This window comes from Miscanthus floridulus, chromosome 6 (assembly GCF_019320115.1).
Source record: "Miscanthus floridulus cultivar M001 chromosome 6, ASM1932011v1, whole genome shotgun sequence".
NCBI lineage: Eukaryota > Viridiplantae > Streptophyta > Magnoliopsida > Poales > Poaceae > Miscanthus > Miscanthus floridulus.
This window is the reverse complement of record NC_089585.1, coordinates 106,015,154-106,033,227: the sequence shown is the minus strand read 5'-3', so window position 1 is coordinate 106,033,227 and position 18,074 is coordinate 106,015,154. Positions and strand designations below refer to the sequence as shown.

The 18,074-nt window shown below is 50.2% G+C and overlaps 1 protein-coding gene across 2 annotated transcripts; it reads left to right on the top strand.

Moving 5' to 3' along the window:
- Positions 1-2,725: 2,725 nt before the first annotated feature.
- Positions 2,726-5,084, top strand: LOC136458932 (uncharacterized). 2 transcript variants are annotated; one of them, XM_066458835.1, is made up of 3 exons: positions 2,726-3,198; positions 4,237-4,324; positions 4,669-5,084. In XM_066458835.1, exons 1-3 carry the CDS (start codon positions 2,924-2,926, stop codon positions 4,741-4,743), a joined length of 438 nt encoding a protein of 145 aa, XP_066314932.1. In that variant the 5' UTR covers positions 2,726-2,923; the 3' UTR covers positions 4,744-5,084. The 2 variants fall into 2 exon arrangements, with proteins under 2 accessions (XP_066314932.1, XP_066314931.1); XM_066458834.1 differs by lacking the exon at positions 4,669-5,084 and having other exon boundaries at positions 2,738-3,198; positions 4,237-4,655.
- Positions 5,085-18,074: the final 12,990 nt, after the last annotated feature.

Sequence of the window (18,074 nt, the reverse complement as noted above, 5' to 3'; positions counted from 1 at the left end):
CCCGATCTGAATCTAGGTGAGCCACCCTAACAGCGAAGGAAAATGATCCATGAGAGGGGAATGGAACGTGCGTACGAATTCGCGGACGATGCCCTTGTAGACGAGGATGGGGACGGCGAGGCCGAAGAGGCCGACGACGGCGAGGCTGCGGCGCGTCCAGCGGAAGTTGAACTCGAGGTTCTCCCGGCCGGCGTTCCACTCCTCGATCCACTTGTTCTTGTGCACCTCCATCCCGCCACCCATCTTCTCTTTCTCCTCCCTTTCTCCCCTCGGATCGCGCGGCTCGTCGGCGACGGGTGGAAAGCCCTATGCGGCGGCGGCGGCGAATCTGGTGGTGCGAGTGTCAGAGTGTGCGGCCGCGCAAGGCACTACCCAGCCACTACTCGGTTTTTCAAATAGACCCCCGAATGTTCCGTTATTTATTTCACCTTTCAATTACATGGAGCACCTCAACAAATTTAGCAATCGCATCTTCCCTGTCGCGACTCATCCGTCAGGGACTCAGGGGCCTCCTGGCCTATCACGAGCTGCAATCTCCAGCGGTTCAGCCTATTGTTCCTTCCTCTTTCTCTCCTTCTCGTCTTCTCAACTGACGGAGGCGGAGATGGCATCTGGCGCGGCGGAGAAGGGAAAGGCCCTGGCGGACGGGGCGGAGTCAGCGGCGGAGAGCGCGGCGCGGCGGGCGCGGGAGTGGAGCACGTGGGCGATGAAGAAGGCCAAGGTGGTGGCCCACTACGGCTTCATTCCCTTCGTCATCCTCATCGGCATGAACTCCGAGCCCAAGCCGCGCCTCGCCCAGCTCCTCTCCCCCATCTAGGCTGGCTCGATTGATTCCCCGTCGGGTGTTCTTTGCTCCGATCCACGCCGCGAGCGCATTCGGTTCCTAATGCGTATGTATTTTTACCATTTTCTTTCCGTTTGATCTAATACAATTGGGTCTCAAGTTTAGTTGTACCCGGGTTTGGGATTTGGGATGAAGTGGCTTTCGAGTGCAAATCCCCAGAAGTTCGTTTAAACTTTCAACCAAACATCAGAAATTACTTGGACAATCTCCCAAGTTCAGTTCGTCATAGGTAGGAGCAGGTTTGTTCGGATCATGGAAACATTCTCCCTGTTTTGCAAGATTGAACTGTATGATGAGAGATTGAATCGTTTCGTATCGCACATTCCTCATTTCAAGCATGCCCCACGCTCTTCTGAAAACTGAGAATCTCTTCATTTCCCACCGGGTTTCAGGATTAACTTTTTTTTCCTGCTTTGTGCTTTGCTAGCAATAGTTCAGGCGGATCACAGTTATTCCGAACTTAAATTTGTAGTAGGCTAGGGCTAGGGTAGCAATATTGTACGGAGTAGAAAGGGCCTGTTTGTCAGGCTGTGGCTCCTTTAAAAATGGCTCTGGCTGAAGGAGCAGTTTTTTTGGAGGAGCTGAAGCATTCCTGGAAAACGTTTGGCAAAACGGCTCCTTTGCACTAGACGACGTGAACCCACAGCAAAGAGCCGCGCGAAATTCGTTTTTTAGGCTTCTCCTGCGCAGGTAAAAAATGGCTCCGGCTCTTGACCGGCTCCCCATGCGAAGCCCTTTCCAAAACAGACGTTTGACACAGCTCCTGCAGGAGCCGGAGCTAAAGCCCCTGCAGGAGCCTGTCAAAGAGGCTCAAAGTGAGCGAACAAAATGGTTTCGATGAATGGCCACTCAAACGGTCAACCTACGGTCCCCCTCTAAAATTTAAATTTAGTCTAAGTCATATGGGATGTTTGACACTAATTTAAAATATTGAATGCAGTATATGCTTATATTTAGTTTTTCTAATTAGTATTCAAATATCCGATGTGATATCTACTAAACTTTAATCTCTGGATCCAAACACCCTAGTTCTATCGCACATTGGCACATTGTTTCGGCGTTGCGATAATGCAGGATGGTAAATCTTGCCGCTCTAATACGTGCATGTCTCTTGCGTCTGGAAAACACGGCACTACTATTCACCGAACGGTAATGAAAACTCAGAGACACGGACGCGGACACGCGTACGACTCTTTTAACTGACGTGCACGCGTCCATATATATTGTGATGTGCAGTTCCTCTCTCTAACGACAGTTCTTCTTCGCTTGGATGACGTCCTACAAATCCCTAACTGCCCCGCCCACTGCTGGTCTCCACTGTCGCTCTGGTCAGTGGCTACCTCGTCGACGATCTCATCGGCCGCCGCCCACCCCCCGCCGCTTGTTCTCGTCCTTCCCTAATCTCAATCGACTATCTGTATCGCTACCTCTAACTATCGTCGCCTCGGATGTCGCCTTGGCAGCCAACGACCTAACCGCCCACCACTCATCGCCGCTATGTCGCCCTCTCCTAACCTGACCTCGTCCACCCATTGTCTTTCTCTGCCCGCTCAACGGCGGACCTCTCTCCCCTAACTGGAACTAGAGGGAGGAAAACGCCGCTGCCTCATGTCGTGCCAGCCTCCTATGCATGTCCGTGCGTTGGCACTAGTCGCGTGTGCGCCGCGCTCAATAAGGATTTGGCAAGCCGGCAGATACTGTCAGGACTGATGATATACCTATGTGTGCGTCGGCAGGCATCCATCCCCGAGCCCACACCGTTCGCGTCCCGCCTCCGTCCCGGCGTCCGGCACTTCGGCTTTGCCTCCCGTGTCGTGCCGGCCCAGTGTCTTAAAAAAAAAAAATCGTGCAGGCCCGGGCAGTCGGGCACCACCCGCCCGCCCGTGTGGTGCGCCGGTGGCTCGGCGCTCCCCGCGCCCATATCGAAGCCAGACCAACCCAACCCGCGGCATCCACGCGTCCCTCCCCCTCATATACCGCCCCTTGCCTCCTCCGCTTCGCCCGCCCGCCCGTTGCCGTAGCTTCCGTCCGCAACCGCCGCGGCCGACACGCAACCGCTGGCCTGACCAGCTCCGGCGCATGCGGCAAGACGCCGTCGCCGCCGCGCCCACGGCGGCAGGCGCCTCGCCGCCGATCCCCCTCCCGATGGATGCTGTGGTCATCGATATCGAGGGGGCGGCTTTGCAGGCGGAGGCCGCCGGGCTGGGGTGCCGGATCTGCCACCTCGGTCCCGAGGACGGCGAGCCGGCGGTGCCAGGTTCCGAGGTGATACGTCTAGGCTGCGGCTGCAAGGACGAGCTCGGCGCCGCGCACCGGCAATGCGCCGAGGCGTGGTTTAGGATCAAGGGCGATAGGTATCCCTCGCTCCATCCTGCGCTGGATCATCTGGATCCTGTTGCTCGCTTTCTTTGATATATACATATATGTGCAGTGCTCTGGGGTTGGGATGCGGGATGGGTGTTTGCGCTAATTCCCTAGCGAGTGCTGCAAGCCTGCAACGGTACAGGGGCTGTAGAGGCGTTGTGACTGCACATACGGTGAATGGTGATGGCTTAACTCGTAGTAACTCGTAAGGGAGTATTTTGATCTGAATAGTTCTAGGGTCATACCAGTTTCTCAGGCAAACTCTAGAATTCACATTGGGCCGCTGGAACAATGCAGCTATTTTACTGCAACCCTACACTAATACTAGCATGCCTTTGGCTTGGTCGACTATTTATTTATATCTGAAGCCGCAGGTTCAAATGTGGAGCATCCAATTATACTCATGAAAGCAAAAACATTGATTACCTGATGAGGCCTCCTTTATTTTTTTTTTTTGGGAAAAGATGATGGCGTAGATGAAGCAAAGAACTATATTCGTGCGCTTTGGTTGCTGGGCCTGTACTTTTCAGTTTTTGTATCGGTGATCTGTGACTGCTTTAAGGCTTTATGTCACTCTCATGTGCAAGCTGCTTACCTTTTCACGTACTCGCTCTGTCCCATATTAATTGCCGTTTCCAGTTTCCGTGCCACAAGTTTGACTCCATTTGTAGAAAATATGTATAACATTTGTATCTCCAAATAAATTTATTAAAAAACTAGATTCAAAGATCTTTCCAATAATATTAATTATGTACCATAAATATTAATATTTTTTAATATATATTTTATCAAAGTTGTTTCTCGGGAAGCGAAAGCGACAGATATTTTGGGACGGAGGGAGTACACTGTTATAAGACCAACTGATTGAGCAAGGTTTTCGAAGTTTGCAGCTAGCAACACTTCATGCTTTCACAATCTCTTATTGATTTGTCATCTTCATGCTTTCACAGTCTCTTATTGATCTGTCGTTAGATCTCTGGAACTTGTGTCAAGTGACCAAGCATTTTAAACCTTCAGTTTCCCTGCAGGCGCTGTGAAATATGTGGTTCAGATGCCAAAAACATTACCGGGTTGGAAGTGAAAAAATTCATGGAGCAGTGGCATGGCCGAAGAGTGGCACACACCCAAACTACTGAGGAGAGAGAAAGTCATTGTTGTTGGAGACAGCAGCCCTTTTGTAATTTCTTGTTAGCAAGCTTACTGATTGTTTTCATGCTGCCCTGGTTTCTCCGAGTAAATTTGTTTTGATTTTGATGCCACTATTGGGCTGTGTGGATTCACAGCTTGTTAACTCGGCTACCATCCTAAGGATGGATTGTGTAGATATCCATAGGCACAACCACAGCACAGCTCCTGAAATATATATTTTTTAAGAAATTCCCTTTCGATATACTTACATTTTAATCTCCTGGATGCTTAATCAACTGAAAGATTACTTTGACTTGGACACTTGACGACAGGAACTCGTAATTAAAAAGTGCAGGGTCGATGACTGCTGGGTGAACAATTCCAGAAGTATGAGGTACCTAGTTTGACGGCCTGGCATCTCAGTTGTTTGGGATTCAGAAATCTTTACTATTATATTGCTATGCTCCTTTTGTCAATCAGCTTCTTTGTTGGTTAACTATTTTGTTCTGTGTGCATGAGGATATAAGCTGAAATCCAATGAGTCGCATGAGTTCGGAGGAATTTTCAAGTAGTTTGGCAGGTAATAAGGTCTCACAAATGCATTATACTTATGTTTGGCTCAATGAAGCAGCCTGTTGAACTGCCCTTTTACCTTACATATTATGAGCATGATATATTTCGTGAAGACCTCTTGTACTTTTCTTTGCTTCTATGACTCTGTTTCTTTATTCAATCTTCATTGACCTCTTGTACTTTTCTTTGCTTCTATGACTCTGTTTCTTTATTCAATCTTCATTGCTGTCATGAGATAGGTTATTATTATTGTTCTGAAAATGAAGAGTGATCTGACTAGGAGATATCCAAATGTCACTCTCTCGGAGATTTGGGACTCTGGTAATTATTTTATGAAACCACACGCAATATGCCTTACCACCATGTTGACTTTCTTTACCCCTTTGGACTTCTCTTTTTTTTCACAAACAGGGTTGTACCAGTGTGGTTGTGAAACAAGAAAATGCAGACAGACGGTTTCTTGTTGCTACCAGTACCAGCTGGTATATGGTTTTACTCTGAAAAGTGAGCTGCACAATCAGTAGTGTAAATAGGACATATAAAAGAGAATGAAAAATAACTCAGAACTTTACCAGCTTTCAGAATGCACAACTATCTGCTGGAACATGCATTTCCATCTCTACTCTGTCTATTTGTTGTAGTTTCCCTTGTTGTGCCAGGATGGACATCTGGATTTTTGAATTAGTCATTGATATGCACCATTCTGGTGACACAAGTGATTTGTTTATGTCTTGCATCATAGTATTATAAATCTGATTCTTAGAATTCAGACATATATTGGCCATCATGGCCTAATATGTTCCCACTCAAACAAAAACGGAAGCCATTTAGGAGCAACAGTAAGAGCCGTAGCAATTGGCCCATTATGTAGTACTGGAAATCCATGATTTCTATTAAGAAGAAAAAAGGCACACAAATTTGAGTTAATGATGACTTAGACCTAGGTGGTTGGGATGCATGTCGACACCTTATATTCCAACTAGATAAGGCCATCTTTGGATGCATGGGGCTAAAATTTAGCCTAGGGCTAAAGATTAGCTTAGTATGAAGGGGCCGGTGGAGTCAGGCCGCCTCGCCTTGTCTATGCCTTCGACGGCGGCCCTGGGGCCGGCGGAAATGGGTCGCCCCGCTCCATCCGATCCCTCGGCGACGCCTCCGGAGTCGGTGGGAGGCGGCCGTTTTGATTCGTCCGAGCCCTCCGAGCCGAGGGAGGGCTCGAAGCGGCAACATGCCGACAAGGAGCAGCCGGGGTCGGGCAAGCCGGCCTCAAAACGTCCTCGTATGATGGCATCAAGGTGAGTCAAGAGTTTTTGTCGTCCTTTTGTCCTAACGAACTTTTGCCGTGAACTCACTGCCTTGTCCCTTGCAGCATCGGAGGACGTGGGACTCTCCTGCGGCTCGCTTCGAAAAAGATCCTCCTCCAGCAAACGCGCTAGGAGTCGGCTGGTGCCGCGTCGGTGGTGAGCGTGAGTGGCGTCCACGGCGTCGACCAGGGAGGCGCAGCCGATGGCTGCATCCATGGGAGAGTAGGCGGAGGAGGGCGTGTCCGGGGTGCTCGTGGCGACCGCGGCGTGGCCGGTCGTGTCCTCGACGTTGCGGGCAGAGGCGGCACGGCCGGAGCCGTCGTCCGTGCAGGTGGCCGTATCCGCGGTGTGGCGAACAGAAAGGGGCGCACCCAAGGCATCCTTCGCGGATGTGGCGACAGGGCAGGCCTCCGTGTTCGCGTCACCCTCCCCCTCTATCGCTAGAGGAGCTGCTCTGGAGGAGCTGCCGCTGCAAGAGAGGTCGACGCGGGGATGTCTCGATCTCTGGTCCGGGTGGCTGCCCTCGATGAAGCAGCGCGTTGCAGGGGTCCGGTCGAGGGTCGGTAAAACAGAGGGGCTAATGCCGTGCCACGTTTTTCCGGTAAAACAGAGGGGCTAATGCCGTGCCACGTTTTTCCTTGATGGACGAAACGTGGTGCTCAGTGAGCTGTTAATGGGCTAGTCCGAGTGTGGCCCCAGCTTCCCGTTCGTGGGGTTCCGGCATGGGTCAGTTGGTGACCAACTTCAGATTCTCAGTGGCCAATCCATATAGTTCTCAGGTCCGTTCGATCGGTCCCGAGGGCTCGTTGCCTTCAAGGAAAAACCATGGACTGTGAACTGACCAAGACTCGAACGTGGGCCGAGATGTCCGCGGCGCTTGTGCGCCTAGGTACTAGCCGCTAGTGGGCCCATCTCTTTTCACCTCTCACTCTAAGGGCGCCCTGGAGTAGCTGTGAACCTGTCAGAGGGCCAGCCTTTGTGGCAGAACCGTCCGAAATAACACACTTATGGAGGCGCTCGTCTTCCACCAAACACTAAGCACCCCGAAAGCAAGTTACAACGGGCGGTATTCGTCGGGCACACCCCAAGGGAGAACCCGAAAGATCCACATTTTTCCCCAAGGATCCAATAATGAGAACGAATTACAATATTTAATACATTTCATACATTCGGAGTTCTTAGAAATTCATTATTGCATTGCCAAATGTCAGAGTGCGGAATATTAAACAGCAGAATGTAAATAAACATCTATCGACAAGAAACAAGGATCCGTCTGTGCCCACCAAAAGAATCCTTTACACAATGGTACTCCTCAAGCATTACCTGCAACTGGGGTAAATAAACCGTGAGTACACAATGTACTCGCAAGACTTATCCGACTAGTGGTAATAATTTTCTGACTCCAAGGGATATGCAAAGCTTTATGGTTTGCTGTGTTTCTTTTGCAGAAAGCAATACTAATAGTAAGTCCTTATTTATGTTATTATTAGTAGCCATGATTAATTGATTATCTAGCCATTTTATGTAAGCACCTGTTCTACATTCAAGGAAGAGTTGAGCAAGCAGTTTTATTTCATCACCTTTCATCTTTCAATTCTTACTATAGTGGTAGACCGTAGATAAGCTGTACTAGAACACCAACGATTCGTGAATCAATGCTCCCAGCTAGGTACCCCGAAAACACACGTCTCGCTTGTACCCTAGGCACAAGTAGGACCAACCCATCACCCTCCTATCATGGGTCTAGGTCCCCGTCCAAACTTTGGCTCTAAGCCCCCGCTTCTAAGTCCCGGACTTAGTGCGGTACAAGGACCTCCACCATCCCCGCCTCCAATCAGTCGGTCCAGAAAGAGCCAGAACCCATGACAAGAGAGTAACAAGTCTTTCCTGCGCCCATACCCAAATATGTGCTCAGAATAATAGATCTGTGACTTGCCTAGAGCCCAATGCAACGACCGGTCCTTAACCGACATAGATAGGGAAAAAGTGTAACCAAGCTATGCCCTGTTGGTCGCAGGACACAACCTCTTACACCCACCAACACCCAAACCATATCCCTGCCCGATCACCATTTTCCTTTCCACCATTTTATCACGAGGGATCATAATTTTCACCTGTTGTGAGTAACGGTAGGTTACTCACACTACCGACATCCTGAGCATAGCAACTACTTGGCCTATACTAGTAGGACTCATAGGTAGATATATTTAAGCATGTAGTTTCCATAAAATGTCTGTAACATAAATGCATATCATATATATATATATATATTCAGTGATAATTAAAAATATAGGTTATGCACCGAGGCTTGCCTTTGGTAGGTGGTGGGTCAACAAAGTCAGCACCAAAAGGCTCTAGGGCTCCCTCCTGCACGAGGATCTCCTCGTACTCCTCGATGACCTCTTTGTAGTCCTGTTCATCCATGTGCACGAATTCTACCAACTCGTGATCTACATGCATGAAATGATGATGCAACACTTAGTAATATGGCAACACTAGCTCTTAAAACAAAATACATTTATCAAGCTACTAAGCTGGTCCTATCGACTAAGGTGCTAAGTTACCTACTGTTACCGATAACAAGTATGAAGCATGACATTTATTGCCTTAGCAACTAAAGGTATTCTTACTCTTAATACCGATTTACTATATATATAATAACACAATGGGTACTAGCTATTCTATTTATCTACCTACTCTAGTGCTATAAAATTTACAGTGAGTGCCTAATAATCTAATGAACCTACTGTAAAAAATTTATGACTCATCATCAATTTGCCACAAAAGTTTCTACAAATATTAATCTACATAATATTAAACTCTCTAATTTGAATTTATAAACCTATCATTATCACAGCTAACTATAAACTAACTACACTAATAGATAGATGATATTTTTGTGAACATAACAAATTTTGTTTCACTATTTTTGTACATCTATAAGATTTACTATAAATTATCAAAGTTCAGATCAAAACTAAATTGAATAAGCATTTGTTAATTCATTTGAAAAGAAAGAACTAAACTTCACCACGCGGCCCACTACACGTGGCTCGGCCCACTCCCGCAGCGCGCAACGCGAGCCACAAGCGCGGCCCACGTGCGCGGCGCGCGGACGCGGCCCATGGCGGAACCCGCGCGTGAACTAGTGCTTTTGCTAAAGAGCCCCCGTTCTCTTTCCTATTCGCGAAGCTCACTCAAACACTTTTTAATTGAGTCACAGCCTTTGCATCTAGCACCATGTTCTTACCCGAATTCTTGTTTTTTCAAGGTCCTAGGCTGAAACTAAATAAGGCGGTGGCATTGCTGGCCAATACTGGCGAGCACGGACCTCATCGACCTCAACCATCACCTCCCTAGCACTCTACGGGCGAAGCGCAATTGATAGAGGTATCAAACATAAAAAATGGTGCAGCGCGTAGATGTGGCCATACGCCACGGTGGGGTTAGGCCGCGGCAACACCGGTGTCAGTGAGTTTACCTAGCCCAACGCTTCTATCGCTACTCTTTAACCATCTACAGACTACGGGCAACAATGTAGAAGTCCTATTTGAATCGCTACTACAGTCCAGCGTGTCGGCCGTGGGAACGGCCTCCAACACAGTTCACCGGCGGTAGCGAACGTGTCCCGAGTGACCTAGCCCCCAAATGGTTCAACCACCTATCCTAGGAGCAAGAGGGCCTCACGAGAGACGCGTAGGACAGATGGGACAAAATCATGGGGCTCGGCAAGGTGGTTGGCCACAAGCGCGGGGTGACTCTGGTTCACGGTAAGTGCGGCGACGACGTCCCTGGCAACCTACTGCTCCACCGACAAAATTGCTACACGGGCGAGGTAACCAAGTCAAGGAGACGCAAAAGCACTGCTCAATTGAGACAACGAAGCAATGAGCGACACCCTGGCTGAGCACCCGCTTCGATGGCCATGGCAGACCACCGCGAGGAGAATGCGTCGCATTACCTCACTGTAGGATGGAAGCTCGCTGGAACGACTACAATCGCTGGCTAACTAACAGGTCTAGTTGGGTGCACAGTGAATTGGAAGGAGGTGGACTACGCAAGGCTAATTTGATGGACGATGGCATTCGGACTTAAGGGGGTTGACGGCGGGGGAAAACTCCAATTGAAGCCCCGACACCGTACGGCCGCCACAGTGGCAAGCTTGGCGCGAAGCTAGACTCCAACTCAACCTCCAGACGTACGCAATTATGAAGATGGGCCAGTGTCGCGGGTTGCCTTGGCGTAACTTGGACGGCCGGCGCGGCGACATTGAAGGCAATGTGCCGAAGGGCTTGGCATGGCGCAATTTCTAATTGGGGAAGGACGGTAGCACGATGATGATGGATCCACGTGCGCGTACGAGTCCAGCACGATGACGTGCAACCGCAATGCCACGACCCGCAAGACGACGATGGCACGACACAACACGCCGTAGAGGCTGACGCAGTTCAGGGACGCAGTAGCGTGGCGACGCAGCGCGCGGACGTGATGGCGAGGGCAGGTGGGCAGGCCCACCGCTTACAGCCGCAAAGGCTCAACGACAGCAGTGACCGCGCGACAGCGACGGTCGGAGCACAGCACGACCGTGGATGCAGTTCGACGCGATGGCGACGGCGATGGTGAGTAGAAAGCTCAGGAGGACGTGATGACGGGTAGAGCAGCCAGGCTCGCTGGACCCCAGCACGCGCGTCGTGTGCCAGACCGCGGTAGCAGGAGGCCGTAGCCAGCAGCGTGGAGCCACACGCGCGGGCGTGCAGGCGCATGCACGTCGGCTACCGACACGGTAATGCCAAGAGCTGGGTAGGGTGACCGCGCCAGGCGCTGGCACCGTTCAAAAATGTGACTTGCACGCTTTTTAAAGCTGCTTGAAAATCCAACCCGATGATCCAATTGCTAAACCCACTATTTAACGCTCGAGATGGGATGCCAAGCTACTAAGACGAACCCTAAAACCATGCTACTATTTAAACCGATTCTCCTATAAAAATTCCCAAACTTAGCTTCGTCGAACCATTTTTCGACTTACGAAAATTGACTCAGTTTTTATTCGGATTCACGTGAACTTTGATTTCCACGCTACCAACTATGCTAGCTAGTGACTCACGTTCTCGATCGCAAGTATTTCATCGCCACCTACGAAGTTTGTACTATAAACTTTATTAAAGTGCTATGTATGCGTTCTATAGCATTTTCGTTCAATAAAAAATCATCTAGAACCCTAAGTGACACAGCGTGACATGAAATATAACATTTGTTTCTGGTTTCCGATGAACGTTTCGAGTGACAATAATTTATTTACACTCTATAATTCATACAATATCACGTAAACATGATGCACATGCAGTGTTTTAGCAAAAGATTGTACAGTGTAACACCGAGGATGTTACAACCTTTAAACTCCTAAGTCTGAATGGGCCATAGGAGCGTTTTTAGCTTCGTATCCCACCTTACCTGTGATGTTTCTCACGTTGAGCTAGACGACATCGAGAAGGAGGTGGCCCCTCTGGCACAGGACTTACCTACGGAGATAGAGGATGAGATCATCCTCCCAAGAAATTAGTTAGCTAGATAAGCTAGGTGGCGAACTTGTAATAAGTGGACAAGCTCTTAAATTTCATTATGGCCAAACACATTTTTAGCTCTTCTCCCCTTTTTGTATAAAAAGGTTAATGCGTTCCAACTCTTTCCGTAGTTAAGGCTAAAAAGCTCCGGGTGCGGGCAAAAAACTCTGATCACGCTGGTGAGCAAAAATGCCGTAGCCTCTGGGGCGTAGATTTCTTGCGGTCTGACTAGTTTTACTTAGCATTTGTTTCCGCAACCCTCGCTTCTAGGTCTTAACATGAGAAAGGGTCGGGCACAGAGAATGTTTGTCGAGTAGATATACTCTTTAATGCGTTTTGACTCTTTCCGTAGTTAAGGCTAAAAAGCCCGGGTGCGGGCAAAAAACTCTTATCACGCTGGTGAGCAAAAATGCCATAGCCGCTGGGGTGTAGGTTTCTTGCGGTCCGACCAATTTTACTTAGTGTTTGTTTCCGCAACCCTCGCTTCTAGTTCTTAACGTGAGAAAAGGTCGGACATAGAGAAAGTCTACCGGATAGATATGCTCTTGTTAGCCCCCGAGTGAGACCCAATCCCCTGCCGTTGCTGGGGTTGGGTGTCACTAAAGATCGAGGAGTAGATAGCGAAACTGATAATAGAAAGTGTGCGTAAATTAAGGGTAAAAGCGACATAGTTGTTCGATGTTCCAGGCGTTGATGAGGACTTCATCGTCGATGGTCTTAAGCCCCTTACTGTTGCTAGGGTCGGGTGTCACTAAAGATCGAGGAGTCGATAGTGAAACCGATAAGAGAAAGCTTGCGTAGATTTAAGGGTAAAAGCGACGTAGCTGTTCAATGTTCTAGACGTTGATGAAGACTTTACCATCGATGGCCCTAAGCTTATAGGTGCCTGGTCAGAGCACCTCCACGACGACGTATGGTCCCTCCCACGGTGGAGAGAGCTTGTGGCAGTTCTTGTTGCTCTGGACAAGGCGGAGCACCAGGTCCCCGACGTTGAAGGCCCGACCTCGCACTCGACAACTGTGGTACCGGTGCAACGCTTGCTGGTACTTTGCCGAGCGGAGGAGGGCAACGTCACGCGCTTCATCTAGCTGGTCCATGACATCCTCGAGGGATGCCTTGGCTCCCTGTTTATCATACGCCCTAACCCTTGGCGCTCCATAGTTGAGGTCGATCAGGAGGATAGCCTCAGAACCGTAGACCATAAAGAATGGTGAGTAGCCGATGGCCCGGCTAGGGGTCGTCCTTAGGCTTCAGAGCACCGCGGGAAGCTCTGCGACCCATCGTCCGCCAAACTTGTTCAACCGGTTGAAGATCCTAGGCTTAAGGCCTTGTAGGACCATGTTGTTTGCGTGCTCGACCTACTCGTTCGTGTGGGGTGCACCATGGTGGCCCAATTGACGCGGATGTGGTATTCATCGCAGAATCGGAGGAACTTCTTCCCGGTGAACTGCGTGCCATTGTCCATGATAATGGAGTTTGGGACTCCAAAGTGATGTACTATGTCAAGGAAGAACAGCACGGCTTGCTCAGACTTGATCGTGGAGATCGGTCGAGCGTCTATCCATGTTGTAAACTTATCTACGGCGACAAGCAAGTGCGTATAGCCTCCGGGCGCCCTCTTGAGAGGTCTGACTAGATCAAGCCCCCAGACCATGAATGGCCACGTGATGGGGATCGTTTGGAGTGCTTGGGCCAGCAGGTGGGTCTGTCGAGCGTAGTATGAACACCCTTTATAGGTGCGCACAATCTCTTCAGGGTCGGCTACTGCGGTTATCCAGTAGAAGCCTTGTCAGAATGTGTTTCCGACCAGGGTCCTAGGTGCGGCATGGTGCCCATAGACCCTACCGTGGATATCACTCAGCAACCGCTTCCCTTGTTCGATGGGGTTGCAGCGCTGTAGGATCTCGGTGTGGCTTCGCCTGTAGGCTCGTTGGAAGGAGGTGCTGATGGTGATGACCCCACATGGACCCGACATCTTCAACTTCAGATAGGTGTAGTTGGGGATGGCCATGAACTTCGCGTAGCATGGACGTCTTAGGATGGCGTGGTAGGTCCCATGGAACTCGACCACCTCGAAGATAAGGGTCTCTGTCCTATAAGTGGTTGGATCCCCGAAGGTGACGGGCAGATCGATCTGCCCAAGTGGCACGTCCTGCTTTCCAGGTACGATGCCATGGAAAGGCATCCCGGTCAGTCGGATGCACGATCGATCGATGCCCATGGCGTCGAGCGTTTCAACGTACATGATGTTGAGGCCGCTGCCTCCATCCATCAGCACCTTGGTGAGCCGCTTCGTGCCGATGATTGGGTTGACTACAAGTGGGTATCTTGCTGGCTGTAGGACGCTTTTCTAGGTGGTCGGTCCGATCAAAGATTATGGCGGACTCCGACCATCGGAGGAAGGAAGGCGCGGTCGGCTCAATTGTATAGACCGCATGGCACACAAGCTTCTGGCGGCGCCTGGAATTGTAGTCCGTCAACCCTCCAAAGATCATGAGGCAGCCATCCAGCGCTAGAAATCTGCCATCCTTCCCCTCGACTTCGTCTGTGGCCGACTTGGGCTCCTTCCTATGCTCCCCCTTGTTGGAGCCTCCGGACAAGAACCACTTCATGAGGACGCAGTCCTTGTATAGGTGCTTGACGAGGAAAGCATGGTTCAGGCATGGCCCTTTGTATAGCTTCTAGAAATGATCTGGGCTACCCTCGACGGGCTTCTGACCCCCCTTGCGGTCGATAGTGGCCACGAGCGACCCCTCGCGCCGCTACTTGTTCTTCTTGTTGGGCAGTTGGAGGCGCCTTCGCCGGTATCCTCGTCTCGCTTTGCCTTGCCCTTAGGGCAGTCGAAAATCACCCTGACTGCCTCCTCGCTCGAGGCGTGGCTGGTGGCGATGTCGAGAGGAGCTCCTTGGTGCTTCGTGGGCCCTTATGTCCTAGCTCGTGAACCAGGGACTCACAGATGGTCCTGGATAGGAAAGCTCCTATGACGTCGGCGTCAGCGACGTTGGGCAGCTCGATGCACTGCCGGGAGAAGCACCGGATGTACCCACGAAGAGTTTTCTCAGAATTCTGTCGGCGGTTTTTGAGAACCCATGGGTTCCCAGGACGCGTGTATGTGCCCTAGAAGTTTTCCACAAAGATCTCTTTTAGGTCTACCCAACTTTGGATTCGGTTGGGTGAAAGGTGTTCCAACCATGTTCACGCCGAATCGGCCAAGAACAATGGAAGGTAGCAGATAATGAAATCGTCACTATGCGCTCCACTGGCTTGGCAAGCAAGCTAATAATTCTCAAGCCACAGTTCGGGGTTTCTTTCCCCAGAGTATTTTAGGATGTTGGTCTAAAGTCGATACCGCGTTGGGAATACGGCGTTGAGGATGTGTCGGCCAAAAGCCTGAGGTCCCCTAAAGTCAATCTGGGCACAAAAAATCGAGAAACGAGAACCGAACCGAACTAATCGAAACCAAAACCGAACTAACCGAAACCGAAATATTCGGTTCTAGGTTCGGTTCTAGATTCCCAAGAACCAAAATTATTACGGTTAATTTGGTTCCAGGACTCGGTTAACCGAAATGACCTAAAATAACCGAATTGAAGCTGAGTTCTGCCTCTGCGCTCGTTGATGGCCGTGGCCCATAGAATACAGCCCAGCCCAAGGTAAACCCTAAGTCCTCAGCAGTCACTCACTCACTCTCCTCAAGTCCTCAGTCACTCTCCAGTCCCCACTCCCAATCCCACCGCTACCGCTCCCCACTCCCCTCCTTGGCTCCTCGCTACCCCACAGCGCGTGGCCCCTGCCCTCTGGTCCGCTACTTCCTTCTCCCCCAGCGACCGGCGCATGGCCCCTGCTTCCCCACCCTGTGCCACAGCAAGCAGGGCGAGGCGAACTGTGCGGCGGCGCTCCTGCTCCTTGGCCCGACCCGCGGTGCTCCTCCTCCTTCCCTACCCTGAAAGCTGACGCAGTGGGCTGGTCCGACCTCCTTCCCTACCCCGGCGACTGATGCGGTAGCGTGTGCCCGCTGGCCGCTGCTTCCTTCTCCCCCCGGCGACCGACGCATGGCCCTTGCTTCCCTACCCCACGCCGCAGGAAGCAGGGCAAGGCAAACTACGGGGCGGCGCTCCTGCTCCTTGGCCCGACCCACGGCGCTCCTTCTTCCCCACCTCGATAGTCGGCACAGCGGGCCAGCCCTGCCTCCTTCCCTACCTCAGCGACCGACGCGACGGCGCGTGCCCGCTGCTTCCTTCTCCCCCCGGCGACCGACACCTGTGTGCACGACAGAGGCGAATGGATCTACATCTTCTATTTTTTTGTTGAATTTGGTCATCAATCTATGTATTTTCTAGATGTTCAATTTAGAATCGGTTAGTTTGCTGATAACCAAAACCGAACCGAAAAGAACCAAAACCGAATTGCTCGGTTCTCACTTTTCAAAAGAACCAATCGGTTCGTAGTTTCTGGGTAAACAAATTTACTATAAAACTGAAGAACCGAACCGATCAGTATTGGTTAATCGAATGCCCAGGCTGACCCTAAAGTCAGGGCTCGGGCTTCGGTCCTTGCCGCTGTCATAGCGTCCGCCACGATGAGGGTGGTAGCCACTTCTAGCCTCCTCCCCCTCATCACCGTAGGCACGCCTATGGGCGTCAAGGGTGTCGCGCGCATCATGGTGGAGGCCAAGATGCTCATGCACCGAGACCGCGGTGCGCTGCCTACCGCCTTGCTGTGCCTGGTGGAACACATCCCTGTCGGGTCACTCTGAGAGCATTTGCTGGCTAGTGTCGAGCTCATGTCGTTGGGACAGCAAGCTCTCGGCCTGCTGCGTCGCTGCACGCTTGAGTAGCATGCAAATCTCATGATGAGCCCGACGATCCTCTAGCATCGTGGGCTCCGGAAGCTCCTAGAGCAAGGCCACCGCGGCAGCAATGTTTTGGCTTGCTCATGTGAAGTGTGGGAGTGATGTAGACACAGCCCGATCTTCTGATAAGTACAATCGCGTCGATTGGTGGAGAGTCGATGTTCATGATCTAGGCTTCGAACCAAGACTGATTCGGACCCCCACAACGATTATACCACTGCTCCGTTGGTTATCAACCACGCGAACACGATTGACCTCGCCGAGAAGGCTTTCCTGTAAGCGAATCGAGAACACAAGCAAGAACGAGATGAACGCAATCTGAAATTGCAAAAATAAATATGAGGCTTATGATAACAAGGAGTTTAAGTCTTTATTCGAACGGACTAATCGCCATAGGCGAACAAGATCAAGAACTGGGGCCTTAGTTTACAGCAAGCGGCCTTGGCGGCACAGTTGCAGCAAAACGAAGTCTGTTTCACGAGGAAATCAAGAACTAAATAAAACCCAAACCCTAAGGAGAGCGACGACTGCTAATTATAGAGCCCCGGACGTCACCCCTCTGGATGCGCCCTCTAATGGGCCCAAACACGATACACGGTCCAACGGACCAAAAGACGGTGTCGCAGCATCCTGGCAGATTCTGGACGCTGACTTGTTTCGATGATTCCTGTTGATTTCGAAGGGATTTTGATGTGAGACCACTTGCATTGGCTTCTTTATCTAATTAGCTTTCCATCCATATGTGGATCATCAAAAACAGAGCCTGGACACACCCGTGTGACCAGTTTTATGACAGACTGGCCCTGGAACCCGAGATGGGCTCAAACTTGATTTGGGCCTCCACCTTGGTGACTCGAACCGGATGAGCTTCGAGCCTCCTTCTCGTTTAGGACACCCTCACTGATCTACTCATCCTCTATCTCCAAGCATGGTCGTATGCATAGAGCTCGTGTCCTTATCATCCTCCCTTTCTTGATGAAAAGTCATCCTCGGCGTCGATTTTGCTTGAAGTCGATCCTGCAGAATATGAGGACAAACGAGGTTTCCAAAATAATGGGAATGAACATTGTTGTGAGAAAGAATATGACCACATGTCTAGGTTTGTAGCATGTCTTGTCCTACAGACATGTAGTCTGCTCGATTGAAATACACACGATCTTTGCCAATACTATCATGTAAAAGATTAGTACCAACAAGAAATCTAGGCTCCCTTTCTTTGGATTCTACTTGTGTTCGAAAAGCAAAACTAGAGGAATATGGCATAACAACAACGTTGATTTTACTGTCCTCTAATTGATCATTACTTTGCACAATAAAATAAGAATTCAGATTTGTACAAATATATACTCGTTCCATCATATATTGTCATTTTTTGTTATATTTGCCAAAAACATGATATGTATGTCTAGACAACCATAAAAAATCAGCATATGCATTAAGTTTCTCCT

Excerpts from the sequence above, each read along its gene's own strand:
- LOC136458932 (XM_066458834.1), top strand. The coding sequence starts at position 2,924 with ATGCGGCAAGACGCCGTCGCCGCCGCGCCCACGGCGGCAGGCGCCTCG. Across the intron at positions 3,199-4,236 it reads TTTAGGATCAAGGGCGATAG|GCGCTGTGAAATATGTGGTT; the intron begins GTATCCCTCGCT and ends GTTTCCCTGCAG.